This window comes from Vipera ursinii (assembly GCF_947247035.1).
Source record: "Vipera ursinii genome assembly, chromosome: 3".
Classification (NCBI taxonomy): Eukaryota; Metazoa; Chordata; class Lepidosauria; order Squamata; family Viperidae; genus Vipera; species Vipera ursinii.
Window position 1 is genome coordinate 416,396 of NC_139516.1, and position 23,026 is coordinate 439,421.

Consider the following 23,026-nt stretch of genomic DNA (forward strand, 5'->3'; position numbering starts at 1 on the left):
CGCTGGGGGGAGGAGACGGCCGGCCTGCCAAGCTGCAGGCTTTCCTTCCCCTTCAGGCCTTGCCTTGCACCACCCGCCAAGCAGAGCAGGGTCTGCAGAGACCCCCACTCTGAGGAGCAGCAGGCTTTGTGGGCGGGTGAATTATATTTCCTAGCAGCTCTTTAGTCATCGCTTCATTTCCCAACCAGATCTGTCATATTTTATATGTTCATTGTTTTTGATTTAGTAAAAAACCCCAAAGCAGCAATGAAAATCACCAGCCTGGGTGTCACAGAAACTTCAGCGTCATGGGTGGAACTGCAGCCCCCACCCGGTAAAGCCGTGCAGTGCTGACAGCTCAGGGATCCCCAAGCCCATAATTGCTCTCCCAGCCTTCGCCCGCCTGCTCCGTACACCCGTCTTCCCCGGACTCTGCTTTTCTAACGTGGCGACTGTGCCAGGACACGAGGACATGGAAACGGCGCTCTCTTGCCCCCGACCGGGCCCCGCCTTGCCAGGGGCCATTGTGCCAAGGGGTCAGCTGTGGTTTGGCTTCCAGCACACCTGTGGCTCCCTCTTCTTGCACCTTTGGGGAAGGTGAGAGACCCCGGGCACAGAAGCCTCTGCTTCCTTTTGGGATCCCCTGTCCAAGGTACCAAGAAACCCACCTCACCCCCACCCCCACCCCCCGCAATCACCTGGTCTCCATCTTGGAGGCATCTGACCTACATTCACCAGAGCTCGACACGGTTCTCCAGTAATTGTATCTCATATTTTAGATGAATTAAATACGTCTCTTAATAAACCTGATTATAGTAATCTAAAGTGCTTTATCCCATTTCACTTCTCCATGGCACTGCCGCACCAGACTGCAAATGTGGGTTCCACAGGTGTCCTCGGCCCTCAGGGATGCTCTGAGGAGCTTTGGGTTGGGGGGATCCTGCGTGGGGGACCCAGTCAGTCCCGCTGCTCAGCTGGACCAAACATCCCAGGTCTCACCTGGCAAAAGATGCTGGGCACACTTCCGGGATGGCAAAGACTTCTGCAGAAGAAGGCCCCAGTACCTCAGTTCTCCAGAATATGCTCCTCCTGGGCGGGGGCTGTGACCCATGCACAATGCATGTGCCCTTGGAGTTCCACCTCCTGGCCCCCATTGCCAGCCTCCCACAGTGACTGTGGGGCACTGGGCATCACGGTCTGGAGCAATGCCTGGCTCCTACTGGGGCACCCCCACCCTTTGCTCAGAGCACTGCCAGTTCCAGGACATCCCTTGCCAAGAGAGCTGGACCTCGGCTGCAGAGCCCTTGCACCAGGGCTGCCCAATACCCTCCCAACAAATCTAGCCGGGCACAGCTGCTGGGCAGGAGCCAGGGGGCAGCAAGACCCCAATTGGACAGGCCGGCCCCATTTCAGCAGTGACTGGGGGGGGGCACCTGGTTGATTCTGAACAAGATATGGGAGGGAGGGGGAGCCTCCAGCCAGCAAGGCAAGAGACTCCTGCGCAACGTTGGGCTCCTGCAGCGCTTCCTCCCCCAGATCCATGGCCAGCAGCCCCTTCACCTCTGCAAGGGGGAGGTAGTCCTTGAGGGAGACAGAAGAGCCACACCAACCCCCCAACTGCCAGGGGAACGGGGGGGGGGAAAGAGAGTTGGAGGTGCCTGCTCCAATCAGATGGCATCTGCCTTGGCTCATGCCATCCCACACATTCCTTGTAGACACACAGGGCCCAGGATCACTGGTGCCCCGGCCAATCACTGAATTTTTCTCTCCACTCAGCTGGCACCAGGCAGGGGCACGGTCGTCCAAAGCCCAGCCATCCAGAGGGCAGCTGCACAATTGGCTGCCCTTCTCCCAGGGGTGCCATTGCCAGGGAGGCGGGGGGGGGGCGGGCTGCAGCAGGGATCTGGGTTCAAGTGTTTTGCTTCTGGACGCTGCGCTGGGTCTGCAGCAAAGGATCCGTCCCTGAAGGCAGCGGCGGGCAGGAAGAGGGGAGCCCTCCCGCCACTGCCAGGCGCCCTCGGCCTCTCGGCGAGGCAGCTGCGCAGGCTGAAAGGCCGCGAGAGAAGGAGCGCCGCATTCTGGGCCGGCGAGTTGGGGGGGGGTCCCTCCGTGGCGCAGAAGCGACCCCCGGCATCTCGCCCACCGCGGAAGTTCGGCGCCCGTCAGCGAAGGGCGCCCGGCGCATCCGCAACGTGGGCGGCGCCTTCCCGAGGGCCGCGGGGGCTTCGCGCGGAGCGGGGGTCGCCCGGCCACCCTCGCGGGGCCACGGCGGCTCCGGGGCAGCCCAGGCGGGGGTCCCCGCCGCTCCCTCGCCAGTTGCCACCGTTTTCCGGCGGGCGGGCGGGCGGGCGGGCGGCGCGAAGCTCGGAAGATGCCAGCCTGGACGGCGGCCGCATTCCAGCACCCTGGACAGCGGCAGAGGCCGCGCGCTCCGCTGGTAAAAATAGCCGCGCCGCCCTCGGGCTCCGCTCTCCGGCCGGCTCCTCCCGCCGCCGCCGCCGCCGCCGCCGCCGCCGCCGCCGCCGCCGCCGCCGCACCTGGCCGGCGCAGAGCCGGGCTGGCCGCGCGCTCTTACCTGGGCTCGCCCCCCCCTCGCCGTCCTCGCAGTCCGTCAGGTTGTTGAGCATGGCGCAGCTCGGCTCGCCTCAGCTCCCGGCTGCCGGTCCGAGGCTTCTCCGCGTCTCCTCGTGCTCCGCTGCAGTGCAGAGCAGAGCAGAGCCGTCCCCGCCGCCGCCGCCGCTGTCGCCGCCGCCGCTGCTCAGCCCCCTTCACTTCATCGTGCATTCAGGAGACATCTCTCCGCAGGTTGGGGAGGGGAGGCAGATGGGGGGCGCAGCGGTGCAAGCGAGCCGGCCGAGGAGGGGCGAGGAGCGTCCACGAAGCCCCGCGCCACCTCCGAGGGCAGCGCAGCTCTGAGCCAGCGGCAGAAGAATTAGGGCATCTGGGGGCTGGCACTGCGGCTCTCCCCCGCAATCCGCCTGCGCTGATGCAGTCTCGTCTGGGGCCGCCTGCTCCTCCCCTCCCCTCCTTCACCCCCCATCCCCCCCCCCGGACAGTGGAGTGGAATTTGAGGGAAGAGAGCTGGGGACCAACGCTACCCCTTCCTCTCTCTGGACACGCAGACAGTCCCGGACACCCCTGTCTCTGGGTCCAGCCGCCCCAGCAGACAGGACTGGTGCAAAACGGTACCTGCCAGGTAAGGACCCGGCTTGGTGGAGGGGGCACCTCTCCAGGGCCCCCAAGAATGCTCTTCTTGTAGCAGGCAGACCAAGTGACCACAAGATCCACGCCTTGCCCAGGCAGGGCAGAGCTGGCTTTGGCAGTGAATAGAGCCAGGCTGCTTTGCTCCCCCTCCTGGCCCAAGCCAAACTTTTGGGCGGGACGGAGGGCCTGGGCTTCGTGCTCACGACTCCCAGCAAGGGCGACTGCAAGAAAACTGCCAGGAGCCCAAGGCTTGCCCCCCATCTGCTCCTGCTGAATTGGCTGCAGAGGGGGCGCCGTCCATCCCCCACAGCCAGGAGGAGGCCCCGAAAACCAGCCTTGGAGGGGCTGCATGCCACCCGCAGTGGCTGGGCTCCTAAGGAGGCAGAGGCCCTGAGGACGTGGCCTGGAGAGTCGCTTGCTTCCAATGCCAAGGCTGAGGCACAGAACGAGGGGGGTTGGCTGAGGAGGTAATGCAGCCCAGCCCCTGTTCTGTGACAAGCTGGTCCCCGCAGTCTCAGTTGCCCTGATTCTCCTTCGGAACCACATGTCTGTGCGCGCGCGCACACACACACACACACACACACACACAAAATGCCAGCCACCTCCTGCTGGAAACTCAGCAGCTGCCTGAAGGAGCTGCCCACCAGCCAGCCACAGCCCCACACAGGGGTCACTGCCTTTGCTGGCTGTCCAGGAGCTCCATGCCTGGTTTCCAGCTGGACCCTCCTCCCAGCCGCCTGCTCTGGCCCACAGTGTGTGTGTGTGTGTGTGTGTGTGTGTGTGTCTGGGCCGAGACTGGGATCCAGTCAGCCTTGACCCTATGTGAGCAAGCATGCCAAGTGGGGAAGGGATGAAGCCTCAGCTCCGCCTGGGATCCCAGCGCCAATCATGGCAAGCCCTCATTACTCCTGGAGGGCTGTAATTATAGGCTGGCTTTTTCCGGGCCCTGGCAGCCGCTCGGCTTCACTGCCAGCCCCTCTTCTGCCTGCCCTGTAGCATGTCCGTGCCCTCTGTGCCCCTCTCTGGATGAGTCGGGCTCAGCCTGCCCAGTGGCTTGGCAAAGAGGAGGGGCGGAACTGCCATAGGGCTGGGGGGGCATCAGGCCAGGCTGGCTCCCTTCAAGGGGAGCTCAAGGGACAAGGAGACTCACAGCAGACTCCTCCGCTTTCCTCTGAGGGCAGCTGCCCCCACACAGGCCAAGTGAAGTTCCACAGACTGGCTTAATTATGGCCACCCGCTCTCTGCCAGGGGTCACTTCTGCAATTCGGATGACAACAACCCCTCCCGCAGGAGTCTGGTCCCATTTGTGAAAGTTTTCCACAAATAGGTATAAACGTGTCTAAGTAATCTGATTATAGGGGTCCATAAATACTAAATGCCCATCTGGTATAGGGTCTCCTGCTTGAGTAGGGGGGTGGACTAGAAGACCTCCAAGACCCCTTCCAATTCTGGTAATCTGAACAGTTTTCTTCCAGAAGTCGTTGGTGCCTCCATCACTGGGGTTTTTTAAGGAGAGACTGGATAACATTTTGTCTGAAATGGCAGAGGGTCTCCTGCTGGAGCTGGGGGCTGGACTAGAAGACCTTCAAAGTCCCTTCCAACTCTGTGATTCTATGTCCTATCTGAAATTTTCATTCCCACTTTAGGCGCAACACTAGAGGTTTCTATTTTTCCTCTATTTTCAAAACGTTTCCAATAAATTGTCTACAATTTTGCAAAATGAACGGGTATTAAGACATACACATCCAATCGGTGGGAGGCTCAGGCCACAGACGCCCCCCCACCCCCGCAATTAAGCGAGAGTCCATCAAAACGGGAGACTTCCTAACCTTATGAACATCCATGACTTTCAGGAGAAGAAACATGACCCCCACAAGGCCATAACATGTCATAAATACAGTAAAAAAAAGAGGAAAGTACAATTTAACACTTCAGGCTAGCAGCGATAACACATTATAATAAAAGTGAAGCATTGTTTAAAAATAATCCCTTAATGGCCTGGGGAAGCAGAGGGAAGGCAGGGGGGCGGGGGGGGGTTGTTTGCTGCTTACCCCACATGGAGAAATCTTGATAAATGAGGCGGGAAAACCCAGAGGGACTCAACTCCTATTCTGCCCCCCTGGTGACATTCAGAGGGAAAGGTGGGGAGGGGCTTGGGCACACGTAGAGCAGGGGAGGGTCCTGGTCAGCAGAGATGCAGTAAAAAGACGCTTCTAGTCTTTGGCTCTGATGAAACACAGGCAGTCCTCGACTTACAACAGTTCATTTAGTGACTGTTCAAAGTTACAATAGCACTGAAAAAAGTGACTTACAACGGTTTTTCACACTTACGACCATTGCAGCATCCCCACGCTTATGTGACCAAAACTCAGGACGCTGGGCAACTGGTTCATACTTATGACCGTTGCAGCGTCCTTGTGTGTGTGTGTGTGTGTGTGTGTGACGTGATCCCCTTTTGCGACCTTCTGACAAGCAAAGTCCATGGGGAGAAGCCAGATTCACTTAACAACCAGATTGACAATTGCAGGGATTCTCTTAACTCTGACAAGAAAGTAGTAAAGCTCACTTAACAACTGTCTCTCTTAGCCACAGGAATTTTGGGGTCATTTGTGGTCCTAAGTAGAGGATTACCTGTATAGAAAGCTGAAGGGACTGGTGGAAGAGCTGTGGGGCTGTCAATCATCCCTCAGGAGCGCCAGCAGATTGGAGAAGAGCAAATGGGGTCCCCCCCTTCAAAAAAGGAAAAAAAGAGAGAGATCTCGCTCCTTGCTGCCCAGCCAGGCTAGATTCAGACCCTAGAAAGAGGCTGGGGCACATGGTGCTTGTGGTCCCCCCTCCAACAATGACATCAGCCACAGAGAAGTGTGTGAAACTGGCTTGGCCTTAGTCCTGTTCAGAATTCCTTGTAGCTCAGCAAATCCGCAGCACCCAGAAAATTGACTAAGTCAAGGACCAGGCATTGCACGCCGGGTGAAGATGCCCTGAAGCTCAGCCGTATTTGGGGCTAATGAAAAAGGGGGCTGCCAGTCTGGCCCACCTCCTGGGGGTCTCCACTGGACGACCTTCGTGAGTTGGCAAACGTCTCCGAGAGATGCCGGTCCATCAAGGAGCCGCTTCCAGGAGGGCTTCAAAGGCGGCAACTGTGACTTATTCCAGCTGGCCCACCCAGAAGACCTGGGAAATGGGTGGTGCGTTGGAAAGAAAGTCATTTGACCCACAATTTCACACCAAAATCCTCTCACATCCCCTTTTCACACAACCGGTCTCATCTGGCGATTGAACTGAAGTATTTTTTGGGTTTCTACCAGACATTTCTTCATAAAGTAACCAACAGGGGACTGCAACCTTAATCCAAACCAGCCATTCCACATTGTGTGAATGCCACCATGAGGTCTTGGTCCTGAGTGGGTTTTGTGGAAACCCGGCCCCTCCTGTGGAGACGGCAACCTGGTCTGGCTGTATTCCGGTTGTAAGCAAGGATGCCGCCTGGGAAGGAATGGCCCTGGGGGAGGGAGAGGGAGGGGCAAGGAGGGACTTCCAGGAAGGACTACTCAGCCCCCAGAAACGGAGAACTGTGAGGCTGAAACTCAGAATAAACCCACCTTGATTGTGTTTGTTGCGTGACGGGGCAAATGTCTGTGGGGATCCTCCATCGTCCAGGTCACGGCTGTCTCAAAACTGCTTTTTCAAAAGGCAGCCGGACTTTCTTGTTGTTGTTGCTTTCTTTGAAAACATTTCGCTTCTCATCCAAGAAGCTTCTTCAGTTCTTCCTGGATGAGAAGATGCAAAATGTTTTCAAAAAGAGGAAAGTCCAGTTGCCTTTTGGAAAAGCACCTTTGGTGATTGGACAAACAGGAACTCTGCCAAGTTTTCAAGGTCCGGTTGACCTGGCCCTCCACAGCTCCAGAGGTTCCAGATGTTAAACCTGCAACCTTCCACACATACTTCATCCAGCGTCTCCTCCCTCAATCGCGGCCTCTTCATTGCTACCTTCTTTTCCCTCACCGGACACTCTTTGCCCCCCCCCCCGCATGCCTGCTGCCTCCTCTCCTCTCCCCAACTTCCCTGGAAGGCAGACGGGGAGGCTGGGCCAAACGACTCCCCACGCAGGGCAGCATCCACACGTGCCACACCGCCCGGACACAGTGAAACCAGGCAGCCTTATCAATGTCACAGTAATAACATCTCACCTCAAGCTAATCGTCCATATTATGGCCCAGTCCACACAACACGCTAAGACAACATCTGAGTCCCCCCGGCTTGTTGATCCCACAAGAGCAGGAGTCCCCAATGCCCGGTCTGTGGACCGGCACCAGTCCACGGCATGTCAGTAACCAGGCCACGCAAACAAGTGAAACCCCATCCGTAGAATGCAGGCAGCACACAATACCACACCCCTTCTAGTCCGTGGGAAAAACCTCTCTCCACGGAATCAGTCCCTGGTGCCCAAAAGGTTGGGGGCCGCTGTCCAGGAGTAACTATGACCAATATTGCCTCCAAGTTACCTTAGAAATAGGAAGCCAACTCTGGAAAGAAGGACTGGGGGTGATATGAGATTGGCCTTCCAGTTTCTCAGGGGCCACTGGGAATTAAGGAGAAACTTCCTGACCGGAAGGACAATTAACCAGTGGAACAGCCTGCCTCCAGAAACCGTGCACGTTCCATCCCTGGAGGTTTTTAAGCAGAGACTGGACAGCCACTTTTCTGAAATGATACAGGGTCTCCTGCTTGAGCAGGGGGCTGGACTAGAAGACCTCCAAGGTCCCTTCTGGCTCTATTCTATTCTATTCTATTCTATTCTATTCTATTCTATTCTATTCTATTCTATTCTATTCTATTCTATTCTATTCTAACCTGTTCTCCAAAGCACCTGAAGGCAGGACAAGAAGCAACAGATGAAAACTAATCGAGGAAGAAGCAACCTGGAATTAAGGCAGAATTTCCTGACAGTGAGGACAATTAACCAGTGGAACAGCTTCCCTCCAGAAGTTGTGGGTGCTCCATCACTGAGGTTTTCCAGAAGAGACTGGACAGCCATTTGACCAGAACGGGAGAGGATCTCACGCTTGAGCAGGGGGTTTGACTGGAAGATCTCCAAGGTCCCTTCCAACCCTGTTATTCCATGAATCACTAGGAAAAGAGGTAAAGCAGTTTCTGGATCCCTACACCACTTCAGTCTGATGAACGGTCAAGAGATTCTAGAGTAATAGCTGAATTCCGAAGTGGTGTCCATCTTCAGTACTGATTAGGTTGAGCAGGCATACCAGCTGATTTTTTAAAGAAAGGGCCTAATCCAGGGGTAGGCAACCTCGGCTCTTTTATGACTTGTGGACTTCAACTCCCAGAATTCCTGAGCCAGCCATGCTGAGGGGAAAGGGAGAGGTTTCCAAGCTGAGCCATGCTGGCTCAGGAACTCTGGGAGTTGAAGTCCACAAGTCATGAAGGGGCCATAGATTCCCCCATGTTGGCTCAGGAATTCTGGGAGTTGAAGTCCACGAGTCATTAAAGAGCCAAGGTTCCCCACCCCTGGCCTAACCAAACCGTTCCTCAAAACTTCTAAGTTGAATGTGCTACTCTTTCAGCAAGACTACAAGAAGATCTGCACAGGATCCCACTGAAGCCCACACCCCAAGGGAGAGGGGGCCCATTTGGACAGGTGACCCAAGGGGAGAGCATAGGGTGTGACCTCCCCTCTCCAGCCAATTTCTCCAGAGCTTTGGATGCTGCCAGGAACGGGTCTGGAGGAAGGAAGATTCTCTGCCATAAAACATTAGAGCAAGGAACGGGTTGGGGGAGGCACATTGGGCCTCCATAATCACCCCAATCGAAGCACCTCAGAGAGGCTGAGCTTATGGGAGTAACGCTTCACCTGGGCCTTCGTTTCAACAGCCTTGATCTCCGCAAGGATCTTCTCTTGAAAACCATCCCGAAGCTCTCCTTGGTGAAGGTGGCTTTTAGCCACTGCAAGGTCCAGCCCTCCATCTGCTGTCCATCTTGAGTGACCGCATCGGTCACTAGGGTCTGCTGGACAGGACTGAAGAAGCCTGGCTTTTGAGGGGCTTTTGAACTGCCCCCCCCCCGAGAACCACTCTCTTTGCATCGGATAGACTTTAGTCAGGTGATTTTAATCCAGTACCGACTTTCAGCTCTATTTTGCACTTTAAAATTTGTCCTGTGTCAGAGGTGAGCTCCCTTGAGCAGCCACCAGACTGAAGGGTGGGCCTAAGTCCAAGCAGCAAATAAACAAACAAGGAAGCATTTATTTCATGTTTATTTATTTGTAATCTGCTTTTATTATTTTCTACAAATAAGGGGGTGAACATATCCAAAGCGCTTTCCTTCCAATAAAGGACAAAATACGTAGCTCAGGATTGAAGGTGGGGGGGGATCCTGGGTGCCTCTCCGAGCCTGGTGGTTTTCATGCAGCTGTTCCACGGGAACAGCCTTGGTGCTGGCTGCCTTCCTTCCTTCTCCTGTTTTCCCCACAGCACCAACCCCGTGAGTTGGGCTGAGAGAGAGAGAGAGAGAGAGCGCGGCTGGCTCAAAATCACCCAGCAGACCTGAACTCATGGTCTCCCACTCGATAGCCTGCTGCCTTAATCACTATCCCAGGGGACCCCCAGAATTCCCCAGCCAGCATTCTGGAATCCACCATCCTAAAGTCGCCAGGTTTGAAGAGCCCTGCACTGGACCAAACAGCCTCTCTCTGTTTAATGTTTGCTCCGTGTGTTTCTGGGATAAACAGCTGGAAAGCAAAAGCCTATAAAAGATCCGATGCACAGAATCACCCTTCCTGCGAAATAAGACTCCAGATGGTTCTTTCAACGGAGCTCCAGAAAGCCGACAGGTACAGGTGGCCGAGCTGCTTACAAAGATGCTTCAGAAGGGGGGGGAAGAGTTCAGGTGGCTTTCTCACTCACCCAAAGACATTTTAACCATCTTTCCCCCTCCAGAGCCGTTTATATTTAAAAAGAGAGAGAAAGGGGGGGGGAGCCCAACTGGCTGCAACATGCAGAAGACTGTAGCTTATCCTGGGTGAGGAGAGGCAGCCTCTGCTTCCCCAGGTGACTTTCCTGGTCATGAAGCCTTTCATGTGACGTGGCAGCCGGTTGCATAACAAGCCGGAGATAAAAAAAATGGCAGTGCTCAGAAAAAGGGAGCATCTTTTCCCCAAGCGCCTCACTTGGAATCCTGCATCCAGGTTTGGTCGCCACAATATGAAATAGACTTTGAGACTCCAGAAAGAGGAACAAAGATGATGAGGGGCTGGAGGCTGAAACATATGAAGAAAGATTGCAGGAATTGGGCAGGTCTAGTCTAGTGAAGAGAAGCACTGGGGGAGACAGGATAGCAGCCTTCCAGTATCTCAGCGGCTGCCCCAAAGAAGAGGGAGTCAAGCTATTCTCCAAAGCGCCCGAAGGCAGGACAAGAAGCAACGGAGGGAAACTAATTGAAGGAGAGAAGCAACCTGGAACTAAGGAGAAACTTCCTGACGGTCAGAACAATCAATCAGTGGAAGGGCTTGCCTCCAGAAGTGGTGGGTGCTCCAACACTGGAGGCTTTCAAGGAGAGGCTGGACAGCCACTTGTCTGGAATGGTATAGGGCAGGGGTGGGGAACCTCGGCTCTTTTATGATTCCTGGCTCAAGAATTCTGGGAGTTGAAGTCCACAAGTCATAAAAGAGCCAAAGTTCCCCCCCCCAGTATAGGGTCTCCTATTCGAGCAGGGGGCTGGACTAGAAGATCTCCAAGGTCCCTCCCAACTCTGTTGTTCTGTTTTTCTGTTATTCTGCCTTCAGCTGCCTGGGAAGGCAGTAAGCGCCCCTGTTGCCGCTCCAGCAAACAAAGCCCACCAGGGCCCTCTCCAGCCTGGAAGGGAGAGAGGCGGTGGGGGGCATGACAGAGAAGCCATCATGGAACAGGCCACCCAAGACAAAGCCTTCCTGGCTCAGGGTGAGGAAAGCCATGCGCACTGAGGGAAAGAGCCAGGGGGCTTAACCCAAACGTGGATTCAGGGGGAAAAGATGGCCAGCTTTAAGGGTAACGCAGGCAAAAGCATTCCAGCGTTAGGCCAGTCCAAGGTTTGGGTCTGCTTGGCTGAAAAATAAAAGAGGGGGGCAGAGTGGAAAAGGCGCAGAAGGGAGCAGGGAGAAATTCCCTCGGAGGCTACTGTGTAATTGGGGGTTTTAGCTGGGGCTTTGGGGGGGGATCAGCATTGCCTAAAAGGGACCCTGCAGAAGAGCCACTGGGCAGGAAGGACCCTTCTGGCTGGCTGGGCAAATCCAGTTGGCCGCTCAGAGGCAGCTGCTGGAGAGGAGCAGGCTGTGTGTGTGTGTGTGGGGGGGGTTCTGCCTGTCCTGCGCACAAGGAGCCACGAAGGGCTGAGAGGCTTGAGGCCATGGGGGTGGGGGGGGAGCATCAGGGCCGGGCAAGGCAGCAGCTGCCAGCCAGGAGCACCTGGGACGAAGTGGGTCTCCACGTGCCCCACAATTAAGGCTGCCTGGGTGGATGCAGGCCCCAGCGGGCAGCGGCCACGTGGCTTTGGGCCACTGAGCAGGCTCAGGGTGGCCCCAGGGTTTGGTTTGTGGCACGGCTGGTTCCGCTTTCAATGTGTTTAGATCTGCTACAGTGATCTGATTCCATGCCATTTCTTCTGTTTCTTGACAGAAAATGGAATTGGAAACCTCCGGGGTTTGGTACGAGGGAATCTTCTGGAAGGCCTTTAAAAGGGGGCTGGCTGGGCACCTGGGGAATCGGAGAACTGGTGAGGCGGCTGCACCGAGTGTGCCGTCAGATTTCCTCTCCTGCTCCTTCTAGATAATTCGTTTTTATCAGGGTTTTTCAAGCCGCGTTTATGGCCTGCTTGCATGGCATCGCCACCCCACCCCACCCCCGTTTGTGAGATGGGCAGCTGTACAAACGGGGGGAAAGAGAGAAAAGGGGGCTGGGCTAAGTGGGTGACCAAAGATGCCAGACGCAGGGGAAATGCGATTGGGGTGGGGTCTCCGGGGGCGGGTGGGCAAGGCACAACCCAATGGAGAGCCCCCACCCTTGGAGACCCCAAGGAGCAATGGCCTCCCGATCCCTGCCTGCGAGCGAGCTTCTCCCCAAGCAGATAGACTACCCTCTGCTATGGAGGCTCTTAATATCAAATGGGATAACCAGACACACGGAAGTCACTTCCTGTTCTCAAGTGGGGTGGTGTCTCTGGAGGTCACCATGGATGCTCTGTGGCCGGCTGCCTCCTTTCTGCCCCTGCCTCATGCAGCATCAGAGCAAGGGACACCGTTGCAATAAATGAGCCTGCATGGATGGAGTTGGAAGGGACCTTGTAGGTCATCTAGTCCAACCTCTGCCCAATCAGAAGAGGCCCTGGCGATAATATTGCCAGATCACTGAGAAAGCACACATCATGGGGGGCAGGGGAGAGGAGACACAGATGCTGAAGCCCATCATCCATTGCCAGGAACTAGTTGGAAACCCCTAGGCTGAAGGGTTGAACTAGAGCAGAGGCAGGCAACCTTGGCTCTTTTATGACTTGTGGACTTCAACACCCAGAATTCCTGAACCAGCCATGCTGACTCAGGAATTCTGGGAGTTGAAGTCCACAAGTCATAAAAGAGCCAAGGTTGCCTGCCCCTGAACTAGAGGAAGCCCCCTCCCACCAAGAGACGGGCAGGGGTCACGGACCAATCAGACCAGGACCCGACTGCTGTTGGCCGTGGCCCTCCCCATGGGTGGCCTCATTTCCCCCCCCCCAGGTCAGTCCTGCTTAGGTCACGGAGGGGGTGCCCATCTACCCTCTCACCCTTGCGGGCCTCCCATCCCCAAGAGTCCTGGAAATCAGTGGCCATTCCTAGGTCCACTGGGAGCAAGTGGCCGCCTGAACAGATTGCTAGAATGGATGACAGATTCATACCTTGCGGCTTTCTCACAGAATCCTAGTGCTGGAAGGGACCTTGAAGGTCTTCTAGTCCAACCCCCCCTCACCCTACCCAAAGCAGGAGTCCTTACGCCACCCTGGACAAATAGCTGTCCAGTCTTTTCTTGAAAATGAAGATGACGCACCAACAATTCTGGGAGGAGCTTTGTGTCAGGTGAGTCCATAATCAAGCCAGGTGTTAGCCTAACGGGGGCCCCCCAAGAATTCCTAGGCCACTTGTATGGAAAGGGGGGGGAATGCCCCCTTCCCCTCCTCCACACCTTGCCCAGCCCGAGCCTTGCTGAGTCTCCCAGCCCTGACAGCCGCTGGGTGAAGCTGCTCTGCTTCTCAGCTGGACCAGGGCAGCAAGCAGTCTCGGGGTCCCTGGGGGGGGAGAACAGGAGAACCCCGCCGGGCCTGGCAACCCGCCAGCCTCCTCCTCCTCCTCTTCCTGCTCCATGCCAGTGGTTGCACGGGGGGTGGTGTGTGGGGGGGTGTCACTTACATTCTCCCAGCAGGGCCCCAGTTCAGAAAGCTGCCCCCAAAAGGTAACGGCTCCAGTGTCCCTATCAGAGCAAGGCAGCTCCTGAGCGCCTCTTGGCAGCCCTGGCAGCCCTGCAAGGTAGGCCAGGTCAGGAAAAAGCGGCCACTTGACGCCCTGCTGCGACAGGCACAGTGGCAGCCTCTGGAGAGCCTGGCAGAGCTTCTCTCTCCCTGCAGGGAAGGGGGGAGACCCTTTCTGCCCCCTCCCCTCGGCTCACCCCTTTCTGCACAAGCGGCTCTGTCTGTCTGTCTGTGTGTCCGTGTGCGCGTGCAGAGCGTGCGTGGCTGTGGATCTCCCGCGCAGAGAGAGAGAGAACCGGGCCAGGGCTGGCCGGCGGCGGGAGGCAGCGAGCGGCCCGGGAGGAGGGAAAGGCTGCACGGGGAAAGGGACTTCGAGGCAGCCGCTGCTCCTCAAACGCCGCGAAAGGCCTCGCTTGGCCCGGAGGACCGCAGCCAGAAGCGGCCGCGGAGACCGCGCATCCCCGGGACCGGAGCGCCCCCGGCAGAACAGCCGCCCCGCCGAGAAGGCTCCCCGCGCGCCCCCGCCCTTCCCGGCAAGCCGGGCGGAGGGAGGTAGGGAGGCGCGGGACACTCCCCGTCGCCATGGAAACCGCGGGCCTGCAGTGGCCGGTTGCTATGACGACGGGCGGCCGGGAGCGCGCTCCGGCGTTGCCATGGTGGCCCGGCATCCTCCGTGCCGCCGCCGCCGCCGCTTCCGTTCCGCCGGGCGCCGGGGCGGGACGGAGCCTGCGGGGCGGAGAAGCGGACCGGTCCGCCGACCCAGCCCCGTCGGGCTCCGGCTGCAGGGGGCGGCCCGGGACGCTCCGCCGTGTCCCTGGCCTGAGCAGCTGGCCCGGCCCGGCCCGGCAGGCATCGCCCCGGCAGGGGAGCCATGCAGCAGAGACCCCAGCCCGGCATTCCCGGCCAGGACTGGGAAAGGCCCCCGCTGCTGAAACGGCCACTCTGGCCACAGCCACCACCCCGAATCCCATCTGGAGCGGGCCCTTTGGGACCCAGCCTTGGAAGCCTCGGCGAAAGCCACTTGTCCGGCACGAGACAGCCAGGCTTCGGAGCGCAGCTAGGGCCGGGCAGCCCCTGGCTCCCAGACAAACCACACCCGGCTCCCAGCCTCTCCCCAGGGTCTCCACTCCCCCAGCCGGCCCTTTTGGAGCGGCCTTCCTTCCTGACGCACCTCAGGCGCCCCCCCCCCCACTTCCCCACAGCACCAGGAAGGGATGCGTTTAATGGCTTCAGACGTGAGGGTTTGTGATCTGGCGTGGGGTGTGAAGTCAGCCAGTTGTGACTTAAACAAACCACAGCTTAATGCCTGCAGGATAAGCTTAAGCAGGACCAGTTTCCTGCATACCCGATGCTAACAGGTTAGATTAAACTATGGAGGTTCTGCCTGATTTTTTTCAAATGTCTGATGTTTTTATCATTCCAGGAAGGCAGAGGCTGTGTGTGTGTGTGCGTGCGCGCACGTGTGAATGAGTGAAACATGCTGGGGGCACTGCAGGCAGTCCTTGACTTACAGCTATTCATTTAGTGACTGCCCAGTGGCACTGAACGAAGTGAGCTGAAACTGGCAGACTCCCAACTGCTGGGCTTATGGCTGGCAGCCCTGGGAGCCCCACCCCCCACCCCCGTCACAGAATCCAAATTTTGGTGCTTGGCAACCAGACATATTTGCGACTGTTGCAGCATCTGGGGGTCACGTGATCCCCCCTGCAACCTTCCAGCTGGCTTCTGGCAAGCAAAGTCAGAGGGGGTAGCCAGATTTGCTTAATGACCGCATGATCCACTTAACAACTGCAGTGATTTGCTTAACATCCATGGCGCAAAATGGTCATAAAATTGGGGCAACACACTTAACAACTGCCTTGCTTAGCAGCAGCAATTCTACTCTCGGGGGTCCTAAACTGACCGACCACTTGAGGCTTCCGTCCACTTCAAAGGGACGGTTGGCTCCTGCTGGTCTCCCCATCTTTGACAGGGGAGATCAATCATCCCTGGGGGGCATTTTTATTTCTCAAGCCAGTTTGTGATTCTGGCAAAGAGGACTGCAGCTCCAAAGGGCTCCTGAGATAATTCCCTGCAGGAGAGGGAAGACAGAGGGGGCAGAGCCCACCCACCACCCTCCCTGTCGGCTGCCACTCATGACCAAGCAGAGCGGCTCCTCGTGGTGGCGGGGGGGGGGCTGGCACGGCAGGAAGGCTGCACCAGAAGAGGCAGCAGCGGCAGGGAAATTGCCAAGCTGCTAAGCCAGACTTTGATTGACCCTCCAGTTGGGGAAGCCATTGTAGGTGTCAGGTGGGGGAGAACAAGCCAGGCGCCAGCCAGAACACCAATTCTGGGTGTTTTACAAGGGACACACCCCTCTCACGCTTTTGGCCAGGGGGGGCCCTTTACCCAACATACCATCAGGGAATTGCCATCAATTCACAGGAAATGCAAAATACGGCAACTACCACAGGTTACCAGCAGAGGGAGCCGCATGGCTGCCATTCCTCACCTGCAGTGAAAATTCAGCCTCTCTTCCATCTCTCAAGGCAGGGGTCTTAGACTTGGCAAGACTTGTGGACTTCAACTCCCAGAATTCCTCAGGCAGGCTGGCTGAGGAATTCTGGGAGTTGAAGTCCACAAGTCTTAAAGTGGCCAAGTTTGAAGGCCCCTGTCTTAAGGCTACACAATACAGTGGCTCCACCAGGCCCTCCGCCTCTTGCCCCTTTCCCCATAAGCCAGCCTAGCCAGGAGAAACTAGCAATGAAAGTCAAAAGGCAGCCAGCAGCGACCCTTAGACTGCCAGAACGTCCCACTCAGGGCCACCTGCCTACTGAACAGAAGTGGGATGTGGGCTCTTGGTGCCCTGGAGCTAAAGTTGCTTTTGAGAACCCAGAAGGTGAGTAGCAGGAAGACCAGCCAAGACCTTCAGAGGCTCAGCTGTGGCTCTCTCCTGCTTGGGCAACGACTTCCCCCCAACTCAGTGGGGCTTCAGAGAAGAACCAGGGGCCCAGCAAACAACTGTCTCTCGTGCTGGGTGGCCACCAAGGACCCAGACGGGCTGGTGGGAGGAAGAAGCCCTTTAAATCCCAAAGGTGCTTTTCCAGGAGGCAACTGGACTTTCTTGTTTTTCTCTGAAGACGTTTCGCTTCTCACCCAAGAAGCTTCTTCAGCTCCGACTGGATGGTCAGTCCACACACACCCCCATCCAGTCAGAGCTGAAGAAGCTTCTTGGAGGAGAAGCAAAACGACTTCAAAGAAAAACAAGAAAGTCCAGTTGCCTCCTGGAAAAGCACCTTTGGGATAACTATGACCGAGAACCTCCATAGACCTTAAGCCCTTTAACAAGTATCAGCGGATCTTAGAAGCCAAAATCCCACACTCAGTGCCAAAGCTGAACTTGGTTGGCTATTTCATCAAGGCGAACATTTGCAAAGGGCCTTCCAATAAGAGTCAAGTCTTTGTGGACCGGGAAGACGGTGCCTAAACCTTCATCTTCAATAAAACACGTGGGAATCTTAAGCAAGGAGATCTAAGGATGTTTCCGAGCTAAATTTCTGCAAGAGATCGAAAGCCTTGGTCACTCGGTGGCTTCTGACCAGCATGTGTCCACGTTTTGGGTGGCGGGAATGCCAGGCATGACCCAGGTGTGACCAAGGCTGGTGACTTCCTCCATCCTACTGTGGTGATTGAAGCAGCATGCACGTTGTGTGACTAAAGAAATGAAGGCCTCTGTGAAAACACCACACAGGCTCCTATTTCAATGCAGCAGGCTTAGAAACATTTTGTTAGTTATACATTGACTGGAGCATTTAATAACAACAACAACAACTGGAGTGCCACTTGAACACCATCGGCATTGACAAATTCGCCATTAGTCAATTGCAAAAGGCAGCCTTACTAGGAATTGCTTCCATCCTGCGACAAGATCTGTAATACCATCAAACATCCACATCTGCCTATCCCAGGTCCTTGGTAAGGACTGGATAGGTAGACAAAAATGCCAAATCCAGGCTGAACATCTGTCTGTGTGATTAATAATAATAATAATAATAATAATAATAATAATAATAATAATAATAATAATAATAATAATATGTTGAAAGGGACCTTGGAGGTCATCTAGTCCAAACACACACACACACACACCGCTCAGGCAGGAAACCCTATACCACTTCAGACAAATGGCTGTCCAGTCTCTTCTTAAAGACTTCCAGTGTTGGAGCATTCACAGCTTCTGGAGGCAAGGAGTTCTGCTGGTTAATTGTTCTCACTGTCAAGAAGTTTCTCCTTAGTTCCAGGTTGCTTCTCTCCTTGATTAGTTTCCATCTGGTGTTTCTTGTCCTGCCTTCAGAAGCTTTGGAGAATAGCCTGACTTCCTCTTCTTTGGGGCAGCCCCTGACATACTGGAACACTTTAGCTCAGGGCTTTTCAACCAGTAGTACGGGTACCACCTGTAGTACATAGGCACCTGGCAGGTGGTATGCGATCATCCTAGAAAAGTGGTAGTGGGGGAGGGGAATGAGCTGAACCGGTGGCAGCACCGCACAAGCCAGAGTGAGAGACGGCTGGAGCTGCAGGGCTCTCAGGGCTCAGCGGAAGCGCCAGGATCAGTGCTTCTTCAGGGCTGTCAGGGCTCAGTGGAAGCGCCAGGATCAGCACCAGGATCCAGCTGGAGCTCAGCACTAATCCTGGCACTTCTGAGCCCAGAAGAAGCATCAATCAGCTGGAATGTTGCAGCATCTCCAGGGTCTTGTGATTTACATTCAGATGCTTGGCAACTGATTCATATTTATGACAGTCACAGTGTCCCAGGGTCATGTGAAGTGACCAAAACCTTCTGCAACCACCCAGTAGACAGGGGGAATAAAAACCAAACACCCCCCCCCCACCTCACCCCCACTGCCAATCCTTAGCAGAAATGCTCACAACAGTGAAAACCTCAAACAGGAGGAAGAGCGCCACCGGATGGGCAGGCAGGTGTCTTGCTTGGTTGTGGCTTGGGGGGTACTTTTTTCAGTGCCATTGTAACTTTGAACAGTCACTAAGTGAACTGTTGTAAGTTGAGGGCTACCTGTACTTCATCACTTTTTTTCCTTTTTTCTTTTTTGGTCATCAAGTTTTTAACACCTTGCTAGGCGACTGGTGGTAAGCAAATGTTGCCATATCCTAAAAGTGGTATAATGGGTGTGTGCTGCCACCACGTGGCTGTTTTGGGAAATTATACATTATGCTAATGGACCAGCTAGCCCCTCCCTCTTTGTGATGTATTTCCCCTTTTTCTGAGCTAATTTCCTTCTTGTTGGCTCTGTGCCTGATATCCTCCATTAACCAGCAAACGTGATAATAGCAGACATGTGCTCTAGACTTACATGTGCAGACGCTGGGAGTATTACCATTTTCTGACCTTGGAAATAGTGACAAACATCATCTGAGTGCACCTCACCATGCTGAAAGCTATTCTACATGCAATAAAGGTATTTCTAGATGATAAAGGTGTTTCCACAAGTTCAACTATCTGGAGAGAGAGAGCTGTTAATGGTAATGGCATCTGCTTATATAGACCATAGAAGTCTTAACAATGGATTAATTACAATACAATGGCTTTGATCCAGAATTGTCAGAAAATGGTAATACTCCCAGCATCTGGTGTCCAAACTGCCATGTGGCCTGCAGGTGGACTGGAAACGGCAAGGCTCAGACTACAAACTACACCATAATGTTTCCTTTCCCACATTCTCATATTTTTGCAGGTTCATAAGCCACCACACCTGGACGAACAACAATCCCAGTTTCAACCACCCTCAATTCAGTGTGCCTGCTCCATCATCATCATCAAGGTATGTTAACATCGCAGCTCAACACAGAGGCTCACGTGGAGTTGTGTCTACAAGAAAGACAGACATTTCACCTCCTGTACCATCTCCTCCTCAATGGAGTGATTCAGGTGGTGGGGATGAAGATCCTAATCATCAGTGTCCTATTCACAAAAAACCTCACCCTCTTAGAAAATGTCGTGAGCTTAGAGCTAAGACTATACAAGAGCGGGAAGAAGTTCTCCAAAAACTTGGAATATGCTACAGGTGCTGTGCATCATATGACCATTTTGCTAAAAATTGTAAAGCCTTTGTCAAGTGCACAGAATGCGATAGCGACAAGCACGATACAGCTATGCATCCTGCTCAACTTCTAGGCAATCCACAGCAATCACTTGTATCCAACCCTGCTTCAAATTATGGCGGGGAGCAACAAGCTCATGCTCCAGTCACAAAGGTCTCATCTTCACCCCAATCTTCAAGTCAGAGACCTTGTTCTATTTAAGGACCATCAAGCTCGAGAATCGAAAGGCACCAAAAACCTTCATCACAAAACTTGTCCTGCTTTTAATAAGTAGTGGTTTTATATGATGTATTATTAGTTATTTGTTAGTAACATAATTATGACTATGGAGAGTTAAAGTGCGATAGAATTTAATGTCTTATTTTTGTTGTTAGCATATTTTAGCTTATGTTTGTATTACCATACCCTGTATTCAGCTCTGGGAAGTCAGGGAGGGGGGAGGGGAGGGGAGGCTTGGGGAGAGGGGAGGGGGAGGAGGGAGTTTTCTGTATTTAAAAATGTATTGTAAAACTTTTCAATTAAAAAAAAACTTGTCCTGCTTTTGCCCCTTGAAGATTGAACTCGTTGCTTTCCTGGTTGGATCCCGACTCCAAGAAGAAAAGTTATTTGAACTTCATCTAGACTATTTTAGGCCTGTAATGGCAGTTCTTATTATTGCAATATGTATGCATGTTATTTCTTATATCTCTCAGGGTTTATGTCTTAAATATCTCATGTTGATTTTTATATCTTTCAGGTTTTATGTCTCATATGTATGCATGTTTATTTTATATTTCTCAGGTTTTATGTCTATCTCAGGTTTATTACTTATATCTCTCAGGTGTTTTATGACAACTAGCAAACCACAAACGTGTATTTGCATTTGTATAACTACTGTTATATGATTTTATATGGTGGTATTATGTTGTGCTGCCACCACGTGGCTGTTTTGGGAAATTATACATTATGCTAATGGGCCAGCTAACCCCTCCCTCTTTGTGATGTATTTCCCCTATTTCTGAGCTAACTTTCTTCTTGTTGGCTCTGTGCCTGATATCCTCCATTAACCATATCCTCCATTAACCAGCAAACGTGATAACAGCAGACATGTGCTCTAGACTTGACGGGCTTTTCTCTGGGCTTCCTCCTCTGCTTGACGGGCTTTGCTCTGGGCTTCCTCCTCTGCTTGATGGGCTTTGCTCTGAGCTTCTATTTCAGCTTCCTTCCTGGCAAAGGAAGCAAGCACGTCCTTTTCTTCTGCAAGCGCTCGTTGAAGCCCTGGAATGAGAGGATCTAGCGGAGCATACTGTGTCTACTTGATGTGGACCGATGAGATCTGGTCTCTTGCAGGTCAGCAATATGGATTTTTGCCTTATTCTTTGCATCTTGCACTAGGAGATCTCTTTGTTGGTTCAGTTCCTCATTCTTGGTTAGTTCTGCTGAGGAACCATCTACATTAGTGTCATTCAAAAAACCTATGTATTTTGCAGACAGCCGCTGGTAACGTTCATAAACTGTAGATAGGTGATCTATAGAGTCTCTTAATTCAGCAGGATTACCATTGAGGCTCAGCAAAATTGAGATGCAGTGTGCAGTTTTGTCCCATAGCTCTGACAGATTACTGGAAAAATCATCTCTAGTTGCCTCATAATTTTCTCTGAGTTTCTGGGTTGGTTTTACTGTATGCTTAGGCTTTACAGCAGGATCTTTGTGCAAATCAGGGTTGTCTGGGCGAACCAGCTCTTCTGAATCAGTGGGACACTCCGCCATGGCTAGGATAGGTACGGAAAACTTCCTAGGTATTTTTAACTAAATTCGATGAACTTTGCTCTTTGACCACCAGGAGGCGCCTTCTGCATGGTCAGATACTTCAGGGAAGTTCACCCTTTGGCCACTAGGGGGCACCTTCTGTGTGGTTAGTGACTTCAGGGAAGTTTGCCCTTTGACCACTAGGGGGCACTCTACACATGCCTGGGGACAAGCCCTTTACTTGCTGAGCAACCACTGGGGTGCTGTTTGAGTACATGAGTGCTTCAACGAAGTTCACCCCTTGACCACTAGAGGTCGCTGTTTGGAAGCAAGCCTGTTATTTTTTCCTAGCCTTCACTTGGACACAAGGTCAGCCAAATTGTTTCTTCTTAGGACCACAGGTTTGTGAGCCGGTCTGGAACTCTTAAGGAGCTGCCTGTCCATATTAAGAGTGTCAGCCGTAGGCTGTAAACTGTGCCGTTAATGAAGTTTAATTTGCTCCTTGTTCCTTTGTTTAGAGCTAGCGAGACTGAGCTTCACATGCAGTTTAAATTTGCAGACAGTGTAAGCATTTCATTTTGGCCACCTGAGGTCACTGCCTGCTTTAACATAAATCCAAGCTTGCAGGCTGCTGTATTAGCTTGCATTCCAAGGGTGGGGGCCTTTTTCACTGAGCAGTAAGCAAAAGCTTGGTTACCAAGGCAATTAATTGTTATAATTTTAATTAATTTAATTTATTAATATTTCTATACCGCCCTTCTCCCGAAGGACTCAGGGCGGTGAACAGGGCAAGAATAAAAAGACAGAATTACAAAAGTTAAAAAATAATTAAATACATGCCCACTAAAAAAAAATTAATACATAGTAAAAAACCCCCAATAAAATACAATAAAAAACCCCACCAATCCCCCCTCAGGCCAGGCTGGCTTGTTCGAACAAGTATGTTTTTAGATCGCGGCAAAAGGAGCGAAGATCGGGCGCCATCCGGAGCTCAACCGGTAACTGATTCCATAGCACCGGGGCGCCCACAGAGAAGGATCTCCCCCTGGGGGCCACCAATCGACTTTCTCTGACCGGTGGCACCCTGAGGAGGCCCTCTCTGTGGGAACGCACAGGGCGGAGGGAAGTTGATGCCGGCAGCAGGTGTTCCCTGAGGTACTCCGGACCCCTGCCATGTAGGGCTTTGAACACCATTACTAGTACCTTGAATCTCACCCGGAAGACAACTGGTAACCAATGCAGCTCACGGAGCAAAGGTGTAACATGGGAGTATCGGGAGACTCCCAACACAACTTTCGCGGCTGCATTCTGTACCAGTTGGAGCCTCCGGGTGGTCCTCAAGGGAAGCCCCATGTAGAGAGCGTTGCAGTAGTCTAGACGAGAGGTCACGAGCGCGTGAGTGACCGTGCATAAATCATCCCGGCTTAGATAGGGCTGCAACTGGCGCACCAGGCGAACTGGGCGAAAGCCCCCCTAGTCACGGCCACTATGTGGTCTTCCAAGGTGAGCCGTGAATCTAGGAGGACTCCCA

General features: G+C 53.8%; 1 protein-coding gene across 2 annotated transcripts in view; it reads right to left on the minus strand.

Annotated features, from left to right (window-relative positions):
• The window catches only part of SLC12A5 (solute carrier family 12 member 5), a gene marked incomplete at both ends in the record, with an annotated part of 91,500 nt that overhangs the window by 55,273 nt on the left and 13,201 nt on the right, over positions 1–23,026 (minus strand). Inside the window, one exon of one of the 2 annotated variants that reach the window (XM_083361054.1) lies at positions 2,555–2,606. The exons of the other annotated variant lie outside the window; for it this stretch is intronic. Coding sequence (XP_083217180.1) covers positions 2,555–2,606 — 52 coding nt within the window. Of the gene's footprint in view, positions 1–2,554; positions 2,607–23,026 lie in introns of those variants that run through there. 2 annotated transcript variants of the gene reach the window in all.